General features: G+C 40.9%; 1 protein-coding gene across 4 annotated transcripts in view; it reads right to left on the bottom strand.

Annotated features, from left to right (window-relative positions):
- LOC116044484 (neural cell adhesion molecule 2) overlaps window positions 1-24,739 on the bottom strand; it is a 397,500-nt gene that overhangs the window by 240,062 nt on the left and 132,699 nt on the right. For all 4 annotated transcript variants that reach the window (XM_035998698.1, XM_031291726.2, XM_035998700.1 and 1 more), the window contains one exon: window positions 18,729-19,031. In XM_035998698.1, the coding sequence (XP_035854591.1) occupies window positions 18,729-18,780 (52 nt within the window). In that variant the 5' untranslated portion in view covers window positions 18,781-19,031. The remainder of the gene's footprint in view (window positions 1-18,728; window positions 19,032-24,739) is intronic.

Below are 24,739 nucleotides of genomic sequence, written 5' to 3'. Positions count from 1 at the left end.
TTTGTGACTGTTGATGAGAGGGGGATGTTGGAGCCAGAAAAGGTGATGCTGGTTATGGATGATGATTTGGTCTGGTGAGGGGTGCCAACCAGGATGGCTTCGGTTTTGGAACTGTTGAGTTGAAGGAAGTTGTGCTCCATCCATACCTTTATCTCCTCCAGACAGGTGGTGAGTTTTGATGGGGATGACTGTGAGGGTGGGGTTTCAGCTGTGGCATTTACATAGAGCTGTGTGTCATCGGCATAGCAGTGGAATGAAATGTTGTGACGGTTGATGATTTGGCCAAGGGGGGTGAGGTAGAGGATGAAGAGGATGGGGCCAAGGACTGACCCCTGGGGGACAGCGCAGGTAACTGTGTGTGGATTTGATTTGGAGTGGCCAAGGGAGATGTATTCTGTCCGGTTTGTGAGGTATGATTTGAACCAACTGAGGGCAGTGTCATTGAGTCCAGTGGTGAGGTGGAGCCGGTTTAGAAGAATGCCATGGTCGACAGTATCAAATGCAGCAGAAAGGTCCAGGAGGATGAGGAGGGAGGGAGAGGCAGCATCGGATGATATGAGGAGCTCGTTTGTGACTCTGACGAGGGCAGTCTCTGTGCTGTGGGCAGAGCGGAAACCTGACTGGAATTTTTCAAAGAGGTTATTTTGTTTGAGGTGGTCCTGAAGGTGGGTGGCAACTGCTTTCTCAAGTACTTTTGATGTGAAAGGGAGATTGGAGATGGGCCTATAGTTGGATAGGATTTCCGGATCAAGAGTGGGTTTTTTGAGCAGTGGTCTGATAATGGCATTTTTAGCAGCAGTGATCAGGGGACTTAGGACAGTGATATGGGTTTTTACCAGGGAGGTTGGGAGAGGGTCCAGGGGACAGGTGGAGGATTTATTTATTTATTTATTTATTTATTTATATATATATATATATATATATGTATGTGTGTGTGTGTGTATGTTTTCAGTAGATTGTAGCAGTGCACTATAGGGCTGCAACTAATGATTATTTTAATAATCGATTAATCTGTTGATTATTTTTCTGATTAATCAATGAATCGGATAAAAAAACAAAAAAGCATTAATTTACTAACTCAACTCAATACATACTTACATACATACTTGTTTTAGTTAATAGTTGTGTAAAGGTAAGTAACCCAAAGAGCAGATACAGCACACACACACACACTCACTTGAAGCTTATTCATTAAATTATTACCATCATTGTAGTAAGTGCAAGTTAAGTTCATTTGTACACCACATTTAAACACAGCTTAAGATGCCCAAGTGCTATAAAAGAACTTTAAAATGAAATTAAAAAATAAAACACACGCAAATATATTTGTCAACAATAACTGATATGAGACAAAGCACAGAATATATACATGACAATAGATTGAAAAATGAATGGGCCAAAAAAGGCGAGTGAATAAAAACGTGTCTTTAGTCCTGCTTTACTACTGTTATTAACGAGCTAACGCTAGCTTGTCATGCTTGTCAAGCTGGATAACGAGTAAATACCACACCAGCACCACCGGAGGGACGTTATGTTCCTCACTTCAAAAAGGAACAAAAGTAGGATTCTGTAGTGACTTTACCCTGCTGTTGAACTTCCTTCCTCCTCATCAAGGACTCCAACATGTTTACGTTTTAGGTGCTGAATCGTCACCGTGGTGCGCCTGTGCCATGCCGTGTCGCTTTTACTTATCTTGCAATTAACACGTTTTCGATTTATTTAGTGTGAAATGCTCCCACACGTTGGATGACTTAGGTCGTACTGATTTCTCTGCCTCCGCCATGTGTTTCAGAACAACGTTACGGGTCTCTCCGGTCTCTCTCCGTATTTCCTCTACCCCCGCTCTGCTCTTTTTTCTTTTCTTTCGCTCCGCACGGCTCCGCACGGCACTCAACTCAATTGCTTTTATCTCCGCGACTGAGTGGCGTGTCGCGCGACACTACGAATCGATAATGAAATTCGTTGACAACTTTTTTTAATAATCGAATTTTATCGATTCGTTGTTGCAGCCCTAGTGCACTATGACATTTCTAATTAAAATCCACTGTTAAAAGAAAAAGCTTTTAAAAAAAAAAAAAAGTTTAATAAATGCATGATGTTTCTCCAAAGTCAATTTGTAATTTTGTTAAATAATTGTGATCTCAAAATTATGATTTTTGTCATAATGGACCCTGGAGAATAGGAGCCCTGGATTCCGGTAGCGCAGGTGAAAATGAAAAGAATATGATGGGGCCAAGAATAGATTCCTGTGGGACCCCAAAGGCTTACACAGCTGTACTGTGTGTCTGCTTCTGTCTTCTGAAATGCTAACCCAGTGTTTCACGTGATTTCCATTGATTAACTAAAAAAAACGGCAGTCACCTGCTTCAGTTTAGAAAAGGTACTTTGTTACCATCTGATGGAAGAAAAGATAGACTTTATATAGTGCAGTACAGCAGAGGAACGAAATTGTGTTTCCCTGACCCCGGTGCAAAACAGAAGAACAAATGAACATAAGGTGCAAAAGGTCTAAAATCTGAACTTTTTACATTTTATGGAGAGACTAACAAATATACAAGTAGATGTCTATCAACAGTTTAAGCGACATTGAGCAAAAGCCTAAAAAATATAACTTTTGTACATTAGGTCAGAAAAAGGTCACTGGCATCCATAACTGCCTTTTGATGTTAAAGGAAGAAAGAAATGCCATTATATGCTTTGGGGTTGAGAAAAGAGAGGCTAAAAGTCAGGCTCCAAGTTTGCCTTCTTGGCTATCTTATTTAAAATGTAAACCTAGTTGATGTAAGCACAAGGCAACACACAAACAAGTTTGGCTCAGACCCAATTACACACAACCAACCGTGACAGCAACAATTGAGAGATAGTGCAAACATGTACAAACACACACTTTTACACTGAATATATCTGTGAGGAGGAAAAGTCTGAACTGATTCCAAGATGCACACAGACAGCATCTCTTCCTCTCTCATATATACAAACACGCATATACACACAAAGCAACGAGTAAAGCTGAGCCAGGTAGAACCCAAACAGTGAGACTTACTGAATATTTCATTATGTTTTTACTGGCCTGTCAGGAGCGTCAGAGAAGCACAGTGTGTGTGTTTGTATATGTGCAGATTTAAATTCTATACATGTGTGCTAAGAACTTGTGTATTTGTGTTAGTGTATGTTTGTGTGTGTGCGTGTGGCTGTCACTGTTGTGATTGGCTGTCAAAGCCAGAGATCACTAAAAGCCTATGGCCAGCAGCTACCGTCAGTTCATCAGGGCTCAGTGAGAGCAGCCTGAGAGCAGGCAGGGCGCATGATGTTTTGGCAGGGTGGCATGCTTAGTTCAAGACTGGAAAAACATATTTTTGAAAAGTGGAAAAGCAAGTCTATACCGACCAATATCTATGTAAGATAACCTTTCATACTTTCAAAAGTTATTGTTGGAAGGTGAGGTCAATTTTAGAGGATCAGTGAGTTTGTTATTTGGCCTTGGTCAAAAGAAAATATCACAGTATAGCTCCAACAATATGTTGAAATACAATTGTTTGGGTGATACTTACAGTATGACATTGTTCACATCACATAATTATTTGATCAATCGCTTATTAATGCAGCTTTAAATTACTTACTTTCTTAGAGTTTCTGAATTACAATTTGCTTTGCATCAAACATTCTAACACAATATGTCTATATCTGAAACTACTATTATAAATCCTATTGTATTCCACTGGAAGTTGATACATTGTATTCAATTATCACCTAGCAAAAGATAGAAGTACATTAGCAGCCATCTGTTCTCTCTAAGTGTTATTGATCAGGATTCAGACCTAATATTAGTGAAAATGATACCCCTTGAAGGCCTCCAAAGAATATTGGACAGATTTACCTCTCATTTCGTCACTATTTAGTTCTCAGAGAAGGAAATCTTTACACTTGAGAACAAACTCCTAAAGTCGTCTTGTATTCAAGATACGGTGCAGAGTGCAGCATCATCCAATCCTAAAATATGCTGGAAAAGTCAGGTAGACGCTGGCCAGCTTGTTAGAAGACTAACTAAGAGCTGTGGTGCTGTTGAGGTCAGCTTTTTTTCCCCACTCTGCCTTTTCTTATTTGTGCTCCTCTTCCTCTTTGCTCGTTTTTTTTCCACCTCCCTCACCTCTGGCCCATCCTCCACAGTCTCTCTCCTCTGTTGATCTGTCTGCTTGTTACCCTCTCAGTCAATCCTTTCTTAACATCTCTCTCCCCCTTCCCTCAATCTCTCGCTCAGTAACAGGTGAGTTCCCAGAACTAATTACAGGAGGCTATCCCAGGGTGCAACGGGGCCAGCTCATTTGCAGGCAGAGGGAGTGGGAGAGGGCTGTCTAATAACATTTTCTACCGCCTGATTAAAAACAGCCCATAAATCACTTGTTCACATGGGTCTATGCACACGCACACGCATGTATACAGACGCGCACACACAGTAGTCAAAGTCTCAAATAGAGCCATTAGCCACATGGCTTTAATACACACTATAATACTGTATTACCAATCTGAGGGCCTGAAGGACACGCATATTTCTCCACTGCAAATTAGGCTGTTTAATGTTATAGTATAGTCATAGATTTTACATGTATGCAACGCCTCCTGTTTATTTTTCATTTTGTGTGATGAATAAAAATGCAATGGAGGACATTAATGACCTCCATGAGGAATTTGAACAATGGGAATGAATGGTGTCAAGAGGATGAGCAGTAAAACTCATTAATGCATTTCACTCTTCGACACTTAGACCCTTTGCTATTGCATCCTCACCGGCCTCATTTATTGTTCTCACAATAAATGTTCTCCTCACGTGACTGAACGAGGAACATGGGTTGGATTAGACGGCCCCAACATGTGGATGGCATGCGGTCAGTGTGTGCATGAATAAAACTGGGAGCTACCATCTAGGATGTTAATGTTGAGTTCTGCAAATATGTCCAATAAATATCAGAAAATAGTAAACTGCTAATCACAATTACCTAAACTGCTTGTTTTGTCTGACAAAACCCAAATATTTTCAATATATTATTAGATAAGACAAAGAAAAACAGCATAATCCTTAAAACTGAGAAGCTGGAACTAATTAATGTTCTGCATTGTGGGTTGAAAAATGACCTAAATGATTAATCAATTACCAAAATAGTTGGCAACTTGGCGATTCATTTTCTGTCCGTCAACTCAGTGTGTGATCGTCTAATTTTTCCCACTCTAGTCATGTTCTTTTTTTGTGTGTGCATTAGTGGGTTTTATCTACTTCCAGTACTTCTACTATCAGGACAACCATTTTGATAATTTTGTTTTATAAAAATCATTTATCAGCTTCTCAAACTACTCAGATTTGCTACTTTTCATTGTTGTACATCATAATACATTTGAAATTGTGGATGGTTTGAGAGACAAAACAAGAAAGCAATTACAAACTAAACAAATAATCAATCCATAATGAAAATCATTGTTAGCTCAACCATAATAGCCGCAGTCTTGGTGTTCAAACACCCACAGACACTAACAGGAAGGTCATCACACTAAGCCGATAACCTGAACCTCAGTACACAGCCCACCTAGTATGCACATATGCACACTGTCACAAACCCTGAGCCCTAATTGGCTCCCACTGAGCTTCATATGGAGTGGTGCCATGTCTTCTGGCAGCTCCCGGCACAATAACCCAGTCAGTAGATTAGCAGCGATAGCATCACTTGCCCCGCACAGCAAACAATGGCCCCTCTCTCTGTCTCGCACACTGACGCAGGGCCAATTCGCATGACTCTCACTTGTGTCAAATGGACAAATATCGGTTTGTTTACACACAAACACACTCAACCACACATTGTTGAGGTGATTCCTGTGGTCATTTCAGCGCATGAATTGCTGAAACAGATTTACCAGCCCTTCTCACCTTCCAAAGTCTTTCCATACACAAACACTAACTGTTTTATAGCACACATGCTTACTCTGGGATTGTCAAGTCATCTAATTGATTCTTAGTGTCTTAGAAGACAAGTCGTGATTATAGTCTGACATGTATTCGGACATTTACATTTCACAGAGAGCTCAGTGGCAAGTGTTGCTCTTCTGACCTCACTTGGCACTCATTTTCAATTTTTATTCCTCGCAGTTTTCTACAACTTCTCTCCCAGAAACTGCAGGAGTTCTGCAGCTCAGGAAGATGCTGCAGATGGCTGAGCACATTGAGCACAGGAGCGCATCTCCCTCCCTCTGTGCTGCTGATGGACTATTGGGCCCTCTCATGATCACATACCGAAGTAGGGATCCCGCCAAGAGATTATGATTGGACTATAATCGCCGGCTAGCTGGGAGCTCCTGAATTTGATTCAGTGCTTGAATTTTCTCCTCCACTCATCTGATTGTCTTGTCATCGCAAGAACACGTTGACACGTTGCACATTCAATTAAAACTTTTGCAATCAACTCAACATTCCAAGCCAGGCGCTGGGCTCAATATGAGACACGGGGGGTTCCAGGAAATCATGAATGTGTGCGTGTGTGTGTTTGATTCTGCCTGCATGCCTATGTGTATGTTGTTTTGCATATGGTTTTGCTGATGCAGGCAGATATGGGCGCTGCTTCTTCACTCAACTCTCTGAGCCTTGAGCTAGAAAGGGGCAAACCCCAAAACAGCGAAAATCAAAGAGTAAGCAAAATCCTGAAATAAATACGCTCACAAACGTACATGCACACAGCCGCAATCTCTCCCCCTTATAACTCATTTTCCACTTTAGCAGCTCTTTGCAAGAAGCATATTTGTTTTACACAGTGTCCGAATTCACAGGGGAATGACCTATGAGCTTCAGATCAGCTCAGATCCTCTGCACACACACAAAGAGGCTTGTGTCGCTAAGATGCAGCGCTCAGGTGCTAAAGCCTCAAGAGTCACGTTGTTCAAATCTATAACAGGGAAAAGACTCCCATTAAGCAACCTTGAAGTGACACAGCAGCCGCCAAAACCTGGGCCATGCTTCACACCGAACGCCACACGCTTCATCACAGCAAAGACTTTCAACTCCTCGGAACCCGGACTGTGCTACCTCGCCACATAACAAATGGTTTTGTTTGGGAGGCACAGTGCACCCTAGGATATAGCGGCTTTCTGTTTTCTCAGGTTATACAAGTAAAGGGTTATGTAAGCACTGTGATAAAAGCGGGGCAAAGCAGGAGTGCCACACACCCACCTACAGACACAACGATAAAGAACTGAGAGCAGAGTTAAACCTTCTTGTCCTGTTATTACAAAGTAATAGCCTTTATATTAAATATATCTAGACCATCTATCTGTCTGTAAGTTACATACAGATAATAAAAAGCTACGTCGATCACCCATTGGTTACACTATAAAAATGCATTCCTGTTTTACCCATTTATCTCGCTAGCTCAATTTTGACCTGAAGACATGATTCTTTTTCTTTTCCTGGGATTTCTTGACACCACCTCATGTGGAAGAAGCATAGAGCAGTGAACAGTATTCATAAAGCTAACATATACTCATTCTTGAAAGGAGGTGGATGAAAGTGAAAGAGAAAAGCAGAACTGTTTGCTACACTCTGGGACAATAGATCAATAGGTCCAACCTGCAGTGTGGTGAAAATTGTTACACTGAGTACTGTATCTCTCTGGCAAACAACACAGCTCAAACTTCACAGTGGTAACACTAATCTGTCCCTTTTTTCATTTGATGTCACATAACCAGAAAAAGAAAAAAAAGATTATAAATTTATGTTTTGTATGTTTTGTAAAACCCAATGTAATGTAATTTTAAGTGGAGCCTTGGTGGTAAAATAATCCACCTTAAAGCATTCCAATAAATGCTTTTAGCGATGTTCATGTAAATTCAGAGTTTGTTTTGCTTTGAAGGTGTATTATTCTAATCCCACAAATAACTGGGCCGCTGTAGACATTGAGAATTAGACATTGAACTAACGGCAGATGCACTTTTCAACTTTTTGTTTTTTGATGTTAGGCCCTCAGAATCAAAGATAAAGTCATTCTATGTTGATTTACTTTTCTCCTTCGCTCAAGAATCCTACTGGGAAGAACTCATTATAGAAGAGGCAACCTCTCCACTGAGAGTAGACTCAATAGACCAAAAAGAAACAGCAATTGTATTTTAAATGAGTGGGAAAATCTCTTTTTATCTTTTACTGTCATTATTACTCTCCAACTTATATATTGTTCAACTAGAGATAGACCTTATATTGGTTGATGAAATGATTTTTATCAGCAAGCCTAAGAGTCTACAGCCATGCTAGCAACTCTGTGAGGGTGAACTTTGAGTTAAATGCCAAAATGCTGATGTTTAGCAGGTATGATGTTTACCATGTTCAACATCTTAATTTAGCATGCTAATATTGGCTAAACACAGGGTACAGCTAAGGCTGATGGACATGTCATAAGTTTTGCAGGCAAGTGCTGGACACATTTTAAGTTTGACCTGCTGGTGACGCCAGAAGAAAGGAATCACCAAAGCTGTTACAATTCACCAGGAGGGAAACATGAATGTCCGTACCAAATTGAATGCCAACCCATTTGATAATGCTTTAGATATTTCAGTCTGGAGGCAAAGTGGTGGACCAACCAACTGTCTGACTAACTATCGCCATCCATGGAGCCATGCTGCTAGCGAATCATATTTACACTTGATTCACAAATTAAGTCTGCTACTAGCAATACGTCATTACCCAGCGTATACACATGTGCAGAATATTCATTTAACCTTATTATGATGTTCATAATGATTACACATCATTAAAATGGCTTCTGAAGACCCTGAAACAACAGAATACTTAAATACTCTAACTTGAAAATTTCCTATTGTGCAAATTGTTTAACCGGGACAAAAAGATGATTGGGTTATTCTCTCTAAATATATTTTTGTATACAAGGTTATGCCACAAGCAAATATTCTGCGCCAGTTTTTTATTAAGTAGACTTTGTGACAAAATATGAATCAGTACTCTATGTTTTGTGTCCAGTGAGTTGAGTGATTAGTCATTGTGTTAATCCTCGCTCTGAGGCACGCTGCTGTGAGAGTTGGTTGCTGTGTCTAATCTCAGGCATTGCAAGGATAATGATAAGAGTAAAGCAGGCCTCAGGGGTGCACCACTCTCCACGTTTGTCACTAAGAATTTCACGCTGTTGTCAAATGAGTTTTTATGAGGAAGAGGGGGAAAAAAATTCAGAAATGTTGAGATGCGCTCAAAATTTGTAGGGCAACAAATCAGGTCAGGGAGATGAAATTAAAATATTCTGCCATGTTTATCATTTTAATCATTCAAAGCCTTGTCTGAATTGTTTCGTGGAACTTTTTGCATCACACTCATATTGTAGTAGTATTTTAGGAATGCAGACCAATAGGGGTAGCAGGATAAGCATGACACACTTTGAAAGGATAAAAAGGAGGCAATGAGTTGTGGTAATTGAACCAGGATGAGCATGGGCAAAGCCTTGCCCAGGAGTTTCAAGGAGGGAGGTGCATAGATGGGGGAACAGTGGGCAGAGTGTTCCAATCACACAGGTTATTTGGGGACTCTTGGGGAAGTGGAGGGGGACCTAAGTGAACTCCTCATTTCTGTTGAGCTTTATGTACCGTGACGGTTCCAAATGAAACTCCCCGATCATGTGGGAGTGCTCTATTAATTTGTGGCTCAGGCCGCCTCCTTGGGGAGAAAGCTGCCACAGCCAGTACTGCATCCCTTTTGCACTGAGGAGCTGCATTGCAATGTTTCACCATGTCTGCGGCAGGAGCTTTTGCTTCAAGTGCCAAGACGATCTATCATTTCTTTTGGTCGCCTACTCCAGACTCTACAGGATGGATGAAAAGCAGCGTGAAATAAAAGTAATCTTGGTTCTTTGAGCAACATACAGGCTATAGTGAGCTGAAATACACTCTGGTCCAACAATACAGCATGCTCTGAGAAATCTAATCTGGTTCTGTTGCAAAGTCCTGAAAGTCCTGTTGAAGTATAACCACAACAACAGGAATTTCAAGCTAACAAGATAGTGGTGGTAGAGTTTTATGGGTTGCCAACATTGGACAAATACACAACTTTCAAAATGTATCTTCCAAATTGTGAATTAGTTGAACAAAAACTAAACATGCCAAATAATCTGATCTAAACTGATCACTGTCACATCACATATTAACAGTCTTTGTTTTCCAAGATGCTGAGATTGTGATTTGGTCTCTTTGGTGCTCATTACAATCAGGTTCTATCAACAAGGACCTGCTGGCTACAAAGGCATGTGTGAACGCAGAAGATCACAGGGCTGTCTTAAGACTCAAGCCCTGAAGCATATACATTCACATGAAAGGATGGCTAAGACTATGACAATCACAATGATCAACTTTTCTGTATACAAATAGGAAAAGAAAAACAAGGTTTAGTAGGTAGGACAGTGAAGTCTATCCAAAAATATTCTCAGCCGAATTTGGGACCCTCTGATTTCAAAGGCGAAGAAGAACCAAGAAATGCCAGCACGTCAGTAAAAATCCCATCTAAGTGAAGATAAGACTCTAATTATTAAGAAATCCTTTGTGTATTCCCATGGAACCCCCGCTTCCTCGGGAACTCTACGAATGGTGGGCGAGAACACAAGAATCCCAAAGTGCCCACATTGGGAGTAGGCCAGCTAGGAATGGTGGGAAGTTGTGCACATATATGCAAAGTAATTAAAAGCACGCCTACACGTTTGTCTGGTGCACCTTATGAGTGCTTGTAAGACCATCATTATTACTTTGAGAGATAATAACACGCTTGACAGAACAACCTTGAAACAGCTTTACTTGAAAAAACAGAGTAGAGTAACATAAAATACATAGGTGTTAATAACTATATTGAGCAGCAGAACAACAAACATCATTAGCTTCCCAAGCAAATAACATTAAGGATGGGTGCTGCTTGAAAAGCTTCCCACATAGGGGAGAACAGGATATCTTCCCCCTGCAGATGCTGGTGATGAGACTCGTGTGGGAGGACCAGAGAACAGAGCAGGCACATGAAGAGGAAGGAAATGAAAAGGGGGGGAGGGGGGGGGGGGTGGTTAGAGAGGAGTCAAACGAGAAGAGATAGAAACAAAAAAAAGCTGGCCCACATTGCATTAGGAGATTCCTTTTGAAGATTCCCTGGCATGTAGAGGCAATCAGGAAGCAGAGACTGTTTGGCCTCACTATGAGCTATTCTGCTGCACGGCGACCACGTCTCAAGTGTCCGTCCCCCTCCCCCTCTCCCCCCGTCTTTCCCTCTCATCTATCACTCACTCTCTCTCTTCTATTCCTCATCAAGTACTGCCTCCCATAAAAAAGGTTATTGGCCACCAGGCACGAAATCTGAGAAGACAGATCCCTTTTCAAGATGGTCTCTGCATCATTTCCGAGCAGCAGAACCAATCCCTGCAAGGACACTGCACAACCTGAAGCCATCTTGATGCTGGGAAGTACCAGCGGGAGGGAGGGGGGGAGAGGGCGGGGGGATATGGCCTCAACATTGCAGACTACGTCCCAACCACTGTTTAGGAGACCATTGTGAGGTGTGATTGGCAGCAATGGGACCACATAGCTATTCACTTGAGAGTCCATCAATCATAATTTGGTTTAATTAACCAGCAGGAATGACAAGCCAAGGGTCCAATGTCTGAATGGATGGATGAATGGATACAAGGAAATAGGATAGGTATAATACAACACAAGATAATGTAATACTGTAAGCCCAAAGGAAAACTCAGACTGCAAGGCAAGCAGAGAAAAGAGTACAAAGCAGTTGATGCCAGTCAACAAAAAGACTGGCTCACATCATTTAGTTAACTACAGTACAGTTTTCAGTTTCTCTATCACTTGATGTTAGAGCTGATTTTTGATGCCTCTGATGTTATTATCTAAGTTTTAAACAAGTTGTCCTGGTGGCCTTGGGGTATAAGATGCTGCTGACCATGTAATCATGCTGCTACAGTTTGAGTGTGGCTGGAGATCTTTGTCTCTCTCTACTCATTTCCTTTCACATCTCTATCAAAAAGGCTTTAAAATTCATTAAAAGACAATGAGGATCACATATTCCTTTAAGGTTTGATTGAATATTACAATCCTTGTGTTTATGGAACTTTTTAAATCTCAATTTATAAGATAACATAGATGAGACGTCCTCAATTTGCAAAAAAAAAAATCTAAAAAACATTGAACATTGAAATGCAACGCAATGACAAGGAGGATTTTGTGATATGATCAAAAGCTCCAGATTAGCTACTCAATGGACCATTGTTTTGTTAGCTGCTGTTTCAAAAATTATGAATTAACTCTTTGTCTCTTACTTTAAAGGCCAACATGGTCGAGAAGTCCTTAATAAAATGGAAATTTGAACTACAAATCCATGACAATTGGACAAATGTATAAATTCAACAAGATTTAGAACAGCTGCTAAATGGACCTTGTGGTGCATTGTTTCAACTTTTTAAAACCAAATGTTGAACTGTCCAAACACAAGCAACTGTGTCTATTTTGATATATAACAGTATCTAGCTGAACAAATAAGTTATCAAGATACAAAACTCATCAGACATCCAATGCTAGTTTTTGGTACTTGATATTAAGTAGTGCGTTTCAATACCTGGTCATACAAACCTTAACAATCCAAGGCTTTTTCCTTACACAGCAGCTTTTTTCACTACAAAAAGGTTTTCACTCAAGCTCACAAGCCCATTTCAGATTGCTTGATAAAAGGCCACTCCCTGGCTCGTCTCATCACATTGTGTCCAAAAGCCTGCACCACTCTCTCATTAGTGTGTGCTAGCCAGCACGGCTACAATTAGCATTAGTTCCTTACTCAATTACTGTGATAGACCATATAGACATTCGTCAGCCTGTGTGGGCTAGAACTAACTAATGCTCAATTGACGCAAGGCCCACATCCAGCAGGATAAAGTTGAAAAATATTGTTCTTTGGCTGTCAATAGATGGCTCCTCTTCATTATCTGTGTCCTAACGTTAGCGCATCCACCTGCCTGTTAATCTGCCTTCCTGCTACCCCTTCCTGTCACCCATCTATGTCCATCTTATTGCCTTCTGAGTCCAAATTTCATCTGACAGTGTGTTGTTACTTCTCCACTATACCTCACCTGCTGCAGTGCATCAGTCTGCTTCCATGAAAAAGTCATTTTAATGATGACTCATAAAGAGGTTTTATTATTTCTGGGTGTGCATCGGCTGTGCAGCCTCTTACAGAAACTACGTCTGTACCAATTCACTTCCCATACCAATTAATCTGTCCAATTTCTGCAAAGTTCTCGTCTCTCCTTTATTTTCAGGCAACTACCAGGCCATACCCAAGCTTTTGCATGTTTTATAGTCCAGTGTTTTAGAAGCTGGAAATCCAGGCAGATGTATTGACATGGTACAGACAGTAGGTAACAAAATAATTATTAAAACTCTCACATACAAAAACTTAGATGTTTAGACATTTATAACACATTTTAAATTGTTATGGCTCAAAAATATGGCCAGAAAAAAATCCTATCGAATCCTATGGGTGACGTCACTGACAATACTTTGCTGTTTTTCTAAAGTCAATACTACCAACAAACCGACAGTCTGCCACCATGTATTTTTGTTTATGTATGTATTATGTCATAGAAAACTGCAATGTACAATTGACATATGATTCACATCAGCCCACTGTGAAGCAAACCCCAAGGCTTCATCCAGTGTAGTTATTAATACGGTCTAAGTGGGTCACTCAGAATGCACAGCCCAAACTGGAGTGGTTCTGAAGCACTCCTGCTATATCTCTCATCCCTGTGTTCATTCACAGGGATCATTTAATCATGCCTGCCGGTGCCCAAACCCAAAAGTAAGACCAACAGTGCTGCGTCCCACAAGAGAAAGGAGGGACAGACTGTAAAGGTGTACGACTGTGTGTGATCATGCCATGCATAAGCTAAAGAAATGAAGTGAGCAACAGGAAAGAGAGGAAGACCATGCAAACCACTTCCCTCCATCTGTCAGTCAGCCAGTGTGCCCATTGATTCTGTTGTCGCCCTGGCATCCTGGCTCTGCCTATTAGTCTGCTAGTTAGACTGGCATTTAGACTGGCAGGACACATAAGCAGAAGCCAAAGGGTCTCCTGCTTGGCTCGCACCAAACTGATGTAAAACAGTAGACTAACCCACAGGAGCACACAGCAACATGCAGCAGCTGCCTTCTCCAATCACGTCAGTCTGGCCTAATTTGATTCCATCTCGACAGGATTCAATTACATTTTATTAATTTCGGCACAGTGAGACTCCATAGAGTTTGATTCAATCTCTAGCAATGCAATTTAACGAGATGCAATCAGATTCACTTGAATTGAATGCATTTTTAAATATAATCTCTTTCTCCCTCTGTATAAATCCCCTCACTGCTCGCTCTATCCTTTCCGATGTTCCCTTCCTGGAATTCACAATATAGAATATTATGAGCGGCGCCAAACTCTTCCTACAAGAGGACCCCGACTGCTTAGTGTATCTACATTTTCTTGGCTTCTGGTTGGCAGAGACTCCCCGAGGAGTACATTAGTCACTTCCACGATAATAGTGGGTAATCTGAGTGAATATAGGCCGAGGTTGGCAGAGGGCATTATTGAACATGCTGCTGTTTTTGCTCCATGCATCGCAAATAACTGAAGGTTTTTCAAAACCAAAAGCCAAATATTCACCGGCTGGAGCTTTATGTTGGGAATGTGATCTCTCTTCTCAGTACCTCTGCTATTGTCTGTTACTTAAGGGCCCAAAATGCGTCATTAATAGACAATACTCTAAAAATACTAATAATACTAATAATCTTCAAATAAGTATGAATATATTTGTAGCACAGTTCTCTTAATCCCTGATACTAAACATGTTAACTGAGCTGTGAGCTAATGACTGCACAGCTTGAGGATGACCTCTTAACATAAAGTAGTTGTGTCCATGGATGTATTATGAAACAATATATCCTTAAGGCACAGGCATGTAAAAGGGTAGTCGTTTGTGTCTTTTTGTGTGTCTGTAGTTATTTTATGTCTCTTTGTGGTAATGCTGAGTCTCTTGTGGTCATTTAATCTCTTTGTGGTCCTTAGGAGTCTCGTTGCAGTCGGTTTGAATCTCTTTATGGTTGTTTTGTTTCTTTGTGGTCTGTAATTATGCATAGATTAGTTTATTCAAGAGGAATATATATGCATTTCCTGGAACTGCTAAAACCAGGCATTTGGGCAAAGTTTTAGTCACACAGCCTACTCTTTAATAACTTAAAGTTCTACAGTCCTTGAATTTGGTAATAGACTGGAACATATGCAGGTAGGAGTTAGAAAAATATGGCAACGTCATATCTCAAAACCACTGCTCATTTCCTTTCGGTCTTCCTGCCATTTCATTCTCAAAAAAGCTGACAACTATTGCTGCACAGATGCTTGACAGTGTTTTTCTTATATATCCAGGTGTTGAGAATATAACACTCTCCTCCTTGTCTTATATGCAGTGTACCAATGCAATGCTTAGGCCTGAACCGGGTGGAGTGAGCGCTAAAGGGCACACATGAGAAATAAAAAGCTTGCAGGCAAATAAATAGCATATCCATAACACCGAGATTGCCCTTTGTACAATTCAGAGGCCTGCTGACTCTAGTCGTTCCTTAAATTGATTTCTCATATGCGGCTGCCTTGAGGGGGCGATTCCATTTTCATATATACACTGGCTCTCTATATGTAGGCTCTCTGTCCTAGTCTATTAATCAAATGATGCAATCAATTTTACCTTGCAGGACCAAGACACAGGCCATTTCTTTTGTGAACAGTTTTGCAGGTCTTTAATATGGGTTTGTGACTGGTGTTGCATGGTGCTAAGAGTTGTGTGCAGCATTGTTCTACTATCAAGTTATGAGCATGGTACAAAATAAAGGAAAGCAGAAACCTTTAGGGTATAGATTTTGCAACAACACATGAAAAAAATCTTCCTACAAGACTAGTGATGTGAATTTCTAAACGAATCTGCACTTCCCTTATAAATATTCACCAGGTGATTAATTTTGCGCGTGAGCCCCTGCATTTATGCTCACTCATGTAAGCATGTACATGAACCAGAACTACAGGATGTAAGCAAACCTCAAACGCATGCTTAAGCCCAGGCTCAGGGTGCAATGAGAGACACTTAAGCGCATGGGCATAAATCTTTTAAACCCTGAGCCACTGACATTTCCCCCCAGAGATGCAGCAAAATATCTTAATTACGCCACTTAACATCAGATTGGCGAGTCCCGGGTGAGCCCAAGCAAGCATAATTCATTGTACTAAGCATCAGTAAAAGCCAAATACATAAACCTTTAAGGATGCATACTCAATGCAGGGGTAGATGGTGAGCTGGGACTTGAAAAGCAAATGTTTTCCTTCAGACGCGAGAGGGGGTAGAGCAGAGGATATCTGCAGAGTTAGTGTGGCAGGAGCCAAGGCACCTCGCTGACTCCTGTCAGAAACTCAGGCTGTAGACATGAATTGGGGAAAACCAGTAAAACTTATTTTCCGGTTCTTTCACTGATGGTTCAGTGTCCGCTCCAAAGCCCAACACTGATAAATACACTGAGAATTGAACATCCTACTCCAGAACATACCCTTTACCTCAGAACCAACCTTGTTATTTACATTACAGCAAGTTGTGCATTGTCTAATAGGTCAATTTGTGTGGACTTTGCTATCATGAAAAGCATGATATGAATGTAAATTGGTTGGTTGGGTGATGTAATACTACTGCAACAAAGGGAAAGTAACAAAGCAATGGATATTCCAGTTAAGGCTTATGAACAGTGTGGCCTTTGTTTTACCTCTGTGGGATGTTCCATCCTTCTCATCTTCCTCTCTATCATAATAGCAGTTTCTAGCAGCGTTGTATTGATTTAAATGGTGGAAACATGAACTGCCAATAAACTACAGTCCTTTTAAGATGTTGAGGATAATCAAACTGTCTCTGTGGCCTAAGGCATCTTACTTGATATGCTTAAAATCATTATATTGATGTTTGGCTGCTGTTTCCATGCCACATACCACCAAAACAAACACATTAAACCATGTGGACTCCCATTTGATGCAGTTTGGTCCAAGTCTCCACATGGCAAGGTGGCTACTGATTTATAGTTTAAATCATTTGCAACTGTCCTCGGTGCAAGTGTTAAAATTAGACTGTTGTAGTGTCAGAGAGACCCGTTTAAAAAAAAAAAAAACAGTTTTGTAGTATAGTAAAAATGTATCTGATTCTTCACTTTTGCTTGGGGACCCTTTAAACCTACCACGCTCCCTAAACCCCACTACCCTGAAGACTTTAAAAAAAGCAGTCCGAGTGAACAAGATGCAACATACTTTAACGGCCAGTGGCTTACGGCTTCACTCTTGGCACCACTTTGCAGCGCTCTACCCCCACCTGCCGTTGTGCGCCAGGAACCCAGTGTGGCCACACTGCAAAAAATGTTCATCTAAAAACTCACTCGTTTTGTTTTTTTACTCTTGAGACCTTTGGTTTTCTCTAAACAACCGGAAAAATCTCGCCACGGGGAAAAGATAACCCGTCTTGTCCATGCAAATGAACTTGTTGCAACAGAAACAGAAATCGTTAATGCATGTACGTTGGCGCTGAAATGGATACACTATTCTCACCCAGCAAGCAAATACTTTCTTGCTTTAAGAAATGGATTACTGCTAAATCTGAAGCTACAGGAGTTGGGTATTTTTCGCAGTGCACGCGGGTCTCAGCCCGCGTTGACACGGCTACGCGCATCACTGACCAGGACACAGTTATTAAGCAACATACACAAGAAAAGAAAAAAGTCCAAAGGCGACTAAACGCTTTCTACCAGTGCCATTTTTAGCAGCACTAGTCACTCAGGTAACATCTTCGTTTCCCTCCGCGCGTGCAACCCACACACACGCGGGCGCGCGCGCCGAGACAATCATCGCCCAGTCAGATCAGGTGCGCCACGCACATGATACCCAATTAACGGTGAAGTGTCACTCTGATTTCAATAATGCAGCTCATATTCCCAAACTTTCCAAAGCATGTCCGACTGTGTGACCGCATCATGGGCTCCGTATTATCATGCACAGCCTGCGCACAAGATGGACACAGGAGGAAAGGAGGAAGATGTTTCACCGTGCAATATATACAGTAATATTATATAGTATACAGCAAGACGGACTGGACTTGAGAGAAGGAGGAAGCAAGAAAGGCGGTGGTCCAAACAAATAGCCTAGGTGTGATTCACAGATGCTCCATGTATGATGCCAGTTGAAGTTGGGAGACAATGATTTTTACGATTAGAGCAGCTCTTTGCAAAAAAGACCCATACACCTAAAGCCTGCTCCTAAAGACTTTTAAAAAAGAACCTAAAACAACGAAGGTAGGCCATGTCAAATGATAAAGATAACAGTTTTTGTCCGGGGAGTACAGTGTTTATATCTCAACAGCTCACCCAACCTAAAAGGGACCCCATCATAATCCCCCTTTTCAGTAAGAAAGCATTGTGGCCCCTGCAAGACGTGCTTCAACTACAAAATAACGTCCAGTTAAACAATCCACCCCTCTCTCTCACTCCCCTCTCTTACTCTATATCTCTCTCTCTCCCTGCTGCAGATCACGATGGCAAAATGCACTTAACTTCCCCACAAAGTCACCAAGCTCGAGGGTTTCACACACTCAAGCACGCGTCCCTACCTTGACTGCCGCAGACGAGCACCCCGAGGAGATGGACGAGTTTGAGCATCATTTTCGGGCAGGTTTCGGGCCGCCGGATGCTGCTTTCAGCTGCTGTAAAAAACGACAAGGGCGACACACACGCTCGGCTCCGTTCATCCGCTGTCTGGGGCTCCGCTGGCGACTGATCTGCCTCAGCTCCTTCCTTCCCTTCCTTCCAATACGCGCGCTCCCGCTCGCCGCTCGTTCACTGAGCACTGAGTTCTCTGCGCTGCGGACCCCCCCCACCTCAGCACCACTTCTCTCCACCCTCACTGCTGGAAACTGTTGATGAGAAGATGGCAAATAAAGCCAAACATGTTTACGTTTTTCAGAACTTCCTTGAAATATTCAAAACATGTTGTAAAGTTGGAAGGGGCAGATCTTAAGGAAAAGAAAACATCTCCAGAAATAGAGTTGCCTAAATATTAGCAGGGGTGTAGCTAGAAATTCTGGCGACCATATCTAATACTCGTTGGTCCCTTCCAGCTATGGGCCCCTGGAATCCACCATCTATAATAGCACTGCCTATTAATCTCAGAGGTCTAGGCAAAAATGGCACAATCGACGTCTATGAAATTTCCCTACATGACTACATGTTTCACTGTGTCATTCACAAAAATGTTTCTAAAGAGCTTCCCCTGACATTTCAGGAGGTAAGTGAATGAAGATAAATAGTTATTATAAGATAAAGATATTGGCAGAAAAGTCTTTGGCGCTTAGACTCTACCCATTGTATAGCTACCCAATGCAAGTATCAGTGTTTATAGTGGATGCTACTTTGCAACACCCATCTGGGCTTTTATAAAACTAAGATTAGAACAGTTAAGTAAAGAGAAGGTAATGTCGATACAGCACGATACGACAAAGCATACATAAAAAACATTGAGTACAGGTTAGTTGCTGAATTAACTAGGTTTTGGTAACTCTTGAAAGTGGTGAAGTTTGCAGCAAAATTTAAAGTGATCAGGTAGCAAGTTTCAGGAGTTTGCTCCTTTCACAGAAAAGCTGTTTGAGCAAAACTATTTTGCGGAATGGAACCTTAAAGTTGTCACTTGAAGCTGCTCTGGTGGATCTGCTAAAGCTCTGTAAGCTCTTGATGTATTTGCAAAAAGGCTGAGGAGCAAGTCCATTTAAACATTTAATAACAAGCTTAACATCATGAAAATCAATAAAGTTTGCATTTTGCATATAAAGCGATTAGTGGATAACTTTGCAGCTACAGAGCCACATATTTCCCTCAGGATCTGATGGAGACCAAAACAGAACTAAAATGAGAGTAAATAATAGACTAACATTCATCAGGTGGCCAGAACCACAACTCTAAATGAACGCTAATGTTGTTTGATGTCTGCTCGATGAACAAATAACTGTTTGCTAACATATTCCACATATAAACTTTAAAAAGGTGACAATCTGTCATTGTTGTGTTAACAGCTTGTATTGCTGCCCCTAAGTGGCTAAAAAAGCAGTAAATGCTGGTTTAAACACCAGAGGACATTGCTAAAATCTGTTCTCTTCCAAGTGTTGTCCAACTCAATATGGTATCTTAAAAATGATTTGCAGACCATCCAGTGTTAATTCTTAAAATGCAGTCCCAAGCTACATCATCTTAACATACAGTATCCAAATGTAAAGTTTAACTCTAGAAGAAACATTCTGGAAAGATTGGCATTGGTCCATAACAGAGCTAATATACAAACACAGACAAACTATAATACTCTAACAAACTAATTTGTTGAGCAAATACTCAATAGAAAGTACATACTACACATTTTTGATCTATCAGAGAACACTGATTACATCTCAAATGATTTATCAACTTAACATAATATGAATATATTCACAAGCCCTAACATATGGCAAACGTTGATATATGAAGGCAGTGATTATCACCTCACATGGAGTCAAAAAGGGACTTCTCAAGCATCTCTGCTGGGAACAAATGAAGTGACAAAACACTGATCCACCTTGCCAAGGAAACAGAAATGAATATTATATTAAAATCTCTCTCAGTTGGGAATTATATGGTGTGTTATGTTGATGTATGCTGAAAGGGAAGTGTATTTATTAAAAAACAACTCCATATATTTTTTTTGAAATCCAAATTATTCATTGATGTCTCAGGTTACATCACGTTTGATTGCTGAATGCACTTGGCTCTCTCCATATGGCTCTCTCCAGGTTTTATTTCAGGACAACTCATCTTTGGCCCATGACTTGACCCATAGTGCTGTGCTCCTAACAGACACATGTCAAAAGGGCTCCATGGCTGCAATTCCCAGTCGTCGTCTGACAGACTGATGCAATGAGGCAACAGTGGAAGATAAGGTAAAGTCGCAACCTGCCTAACAGCCATCTAGAGGTGAGTTGTTGGCTCTAAGGATTTCGTTGCGGTACACTTTGTGTCAAACTGTCGAATTGGAAACTGGGAAGGTGTGAAAAAAAGAGCGCAACAATCATTTTTCAGTGAGGTCTGGCTGGAAAGCAGATTTCTATTTTCATTTCTATTTTTTACAACAATTTATCTTTAATTGATGCAATTTAGTAGCCAATAATTGTCGTTTTTAAAGTACAGCTGCATGAAGAGACATTTAATAGTCTTCCGGTTTCTACCTTGCTGAAAGGTGCGATCATTATAAAAGAAAATGAACAGGAAGTTCTCTTCTACAGAACAAGTACAAGCGTAAATTCCACTTCAGCTCTTACGGTGACGATTGGCTCCCGCTTGGCATGAGGGCAAAATTATGGTTTTAATTGGTTTAACAGTGTGGCTCCTTGAGTCATCTGGTAATGTAAAATGTCTACATGCCCTTTAGCAGGATGGTGAAGGTGCAAAAGGAGACCTTGTAATCCAGCGTAATCCAACCTCTGTGAAATACTCTTGACATTACCTATTCAGCATTTATGAAAAAAGATTGTGTAAAGAGAAAATAGCTTTTGCTTTCAGGAAGAAGGTCCTGAGTGGTCTGTTGTGGGTCTTCTAATCATGTTCATGTACGTTTCCTTGGATGCTTTGTTCCACAATAGTCCAAAGATACAGTACTAAACCATCACTTATTGCAACATTCATAGTGATGGTCAAATTACACACGTTAGTCGATGGAGACAGTGCATGGCCACTCGTCACACTTTTGGAATGGTTAGTGTACATATATTAGCCCAAACTATAATTTGCATGATTACACTGCTTTAAAAGGCACATTTTCCACTTGCTTTCAATGAATACAGCATAATAACTGCTGTCAGGGTATGCCCAAATGTATTTAGAGGCACAGTCAGTGTCACTGGTATGGACCCGCCACTTCACTGTTGCAAGGTATTGCATAATGCAGCTTCCTTTGTGCTGGGGGAAAAAAGAGTAAGTGTTTTGCACCAAGTGGAAAAACTTGTGGCCCGTCTTAAAGTCAGACTGTCGGTGATAGCTCCGTCATAGCCGCTGTCACCTGAGCGAGCCTGTTGCCTTAGCAACCAAGGTAAATGGCTTTGTTAAAATGGCTGAATTAAGGAGTCGCATGCACAGATCATTCATTGTTGAGGTGTTTGTAAAGCTTAAACCACTCATCATTTCACAGCATCAATTAGTGATAAAGACCCATTGTCATTTCAAGTGTAATCAAAGACGTAAAGAAGTGGTAGAACCACACTTACATTACAAAGCGTTTCAGTATGACGCCTACATCAGAATGTGACAACACCGTGGCAAAATTAAATGTTTGATGTCGACACAGCGACAACCACAGTCTTTTCCTAGATGTCATTGCGTGGCGGACAAATAGCTTTCATCACATTAGCTCGGAACAAATGTGCCTTGCCCTGCTTACTCACAAACACTGAAGTATCTCAATGCTTACCATGACCTCTGTGGCTATCACAACAAATACCACACTATTGTAAGTTAGAGACCATTAATCTCTTCAACAGCTCAGTGCAGGGGTGGAAAGTAAGTATGTTCACTCCAGCACAGTACTTACTGCAAGTACAACTTTGAGGAATTTGAATTTAACAATAGTATTTTCAGCATTAGTATAATATTTCTATTCCATTACATTTTAAAGGGAAACTTTAAAAGCATGCACTTGAGGAAAAAGTCTTTCCTCCAATACGACTGTGTTCTTCTATGAGAAAATGCTGTTGACATACAAGTCAAAATTAAAATTTCATAACATGCTGTTCTTTCTGGGATTTGATGTAGATTTCATGTATAGTATTGACCTGTATTATGGCAGAAAGACAGGGAAAATGCACCACTTTGTTTCTGACTTTCAAAATATATGAACATGTTTCTCTACAGATCTCCCTAAAGGAAAAAAAACACATTTTTATATATTCCTCTACTCTTAAAGTGATGAGCCAGCGGGTGTACGCTGCAAGTCAAAACATCAGCTCCCGTGATACTATGTCACACTATGCATTATAATGTTGCATGGAAATAAGCTGCACACTTTCATGAAACAAATAGAGTTATGCACATCATTGCCTAAAGTGTTTTTGTCCCTCAAGTGAAAAGAAAACATTGTGTATTTGGTGAAATTGAGGCGGTGAAAAACAAGCCTGCCTCAGCAACTTCTCACACACAAAACACACTTTATATTCAACACAAGAAAAGCAAGATTATTATGATTAATGTGGTGCATGAATGTTTTAAAGCAAATGACAGAGAGCAGAGCTACTGGAACAATGTTGATTCAGAAAAATTACACATGCTTAGAGTTGTGTGTATACAGTAAATGGGCCAAAGTGATGAAGACTTAGATAAATTGAACGTCTGTCAGCCTAGAAGGGACTTCCAGATGGTCCTCCCCTTCAGAGCATGCTCAGACTGTCAACCTCAGCATGTTGTTTCATGGTGCCTGAGCTGAAATATTAACAAAGTACAGTATCTAAATTTGCATGTGGGTGTTATGCAAGTTCTGTTGCAGTGTTGTTCTTTGAAATGTTGTTCTGTGAACCTTTCTGTTATTTCACCTACTTACAAAACTACACACAGAACAAAACTAGGGTTTGGATTCATCTGCAAAACAAATAGCCCTCCTTGTGGGAGTAAGTGATTCAAGCTAAATTGATTGAAATCCACTGAAACACAACAAGAAGTACAACAATGGCAGCTCAAATTTAATGTGGCCTTGGAAAATGACAGTGTGAGTCGGTGCTATTTTTGGCCTAGAGGGGTGACCAGTCGCTCCGTCTGGGCTGTGATTGAAAAAAAGCCCAAGACAGCCTCCTGACTCAGCACACAATGCGGACAGCAGATAGAAGAATCACTGAACCCCTTGGTAATAAAAACCACCGACAGCATACACAATGTCTCTCAGTCTTGGTGAAACACGCATTCACACATGGCCGTATCTGCAAAGCGCCTTCTGATATCTTGGAGTCGACTCTGTTTCCTCAACATTTCTATCCACACATGAATCAATTGCAAATCCCCTGGCTAATTGTATTTTGGACAGTCTGCAAGCGCTGTATGCAACAAACAGATGCCTGTGGGAAGTGCCGCCTCTAGTGGCTTTCTCGCTTGCTATGCAACTATTGCACATTTGTTTGAAGCAAAGTGCCTTTTGGTGAGAGGTAAAATAGTTCTTAGTAGTTCAGTTGTGCAACTGAAAAGTATCTTTTTAAAATAAGGCAGTATGGAAGACAGATTCCCCGTGGATAGACATTTTCAGTTAGATCAAGGACTCCCAATCTCACTTTTGAGTGACAATGAAAAAAATGAAAACACACTTAAAGAGAAATAAATATGTATTTTCGAAACTGGGTCTTATTCTCATAAATGTGACAATTCTGACATTGGGTCATGCTGGATTTGCACTAGGGCTGAACGATTAATTGCTTTTGCGATAATATCGCGATATGTTAAAACGCGATTTCCTAATCGCAAAGGCTGCGATTTGGTCACATGACTCGCGAGAGCAAATCAGTCTGCACTCCGCAGAGAAAGCATCAACTAGCATGCTAACGCTACGCCGTACCTTGAGCTGATTTCTGTC

Source organism: Sander lucioperca, chromosome 24 (genome assembly GCF_008315115.2).
Source record: "Sander lucioperca isolate FBNREF2018 chromosome 24, SLUC_FBN_1.2, whole genome shotgun sequence".
In the NCBI taxonomy this organism is placed as follows: domain Eukaryota; kingdom Metazoa; phylum Chordata; class Actinopteri; order Perciformes; family Percidae; genus Sander; species Sander lucioperca.
Note: the sequence above shows the minus strand (reverse complement) of the source record. Positions and strands in the feature narration are given on the sequence as shown.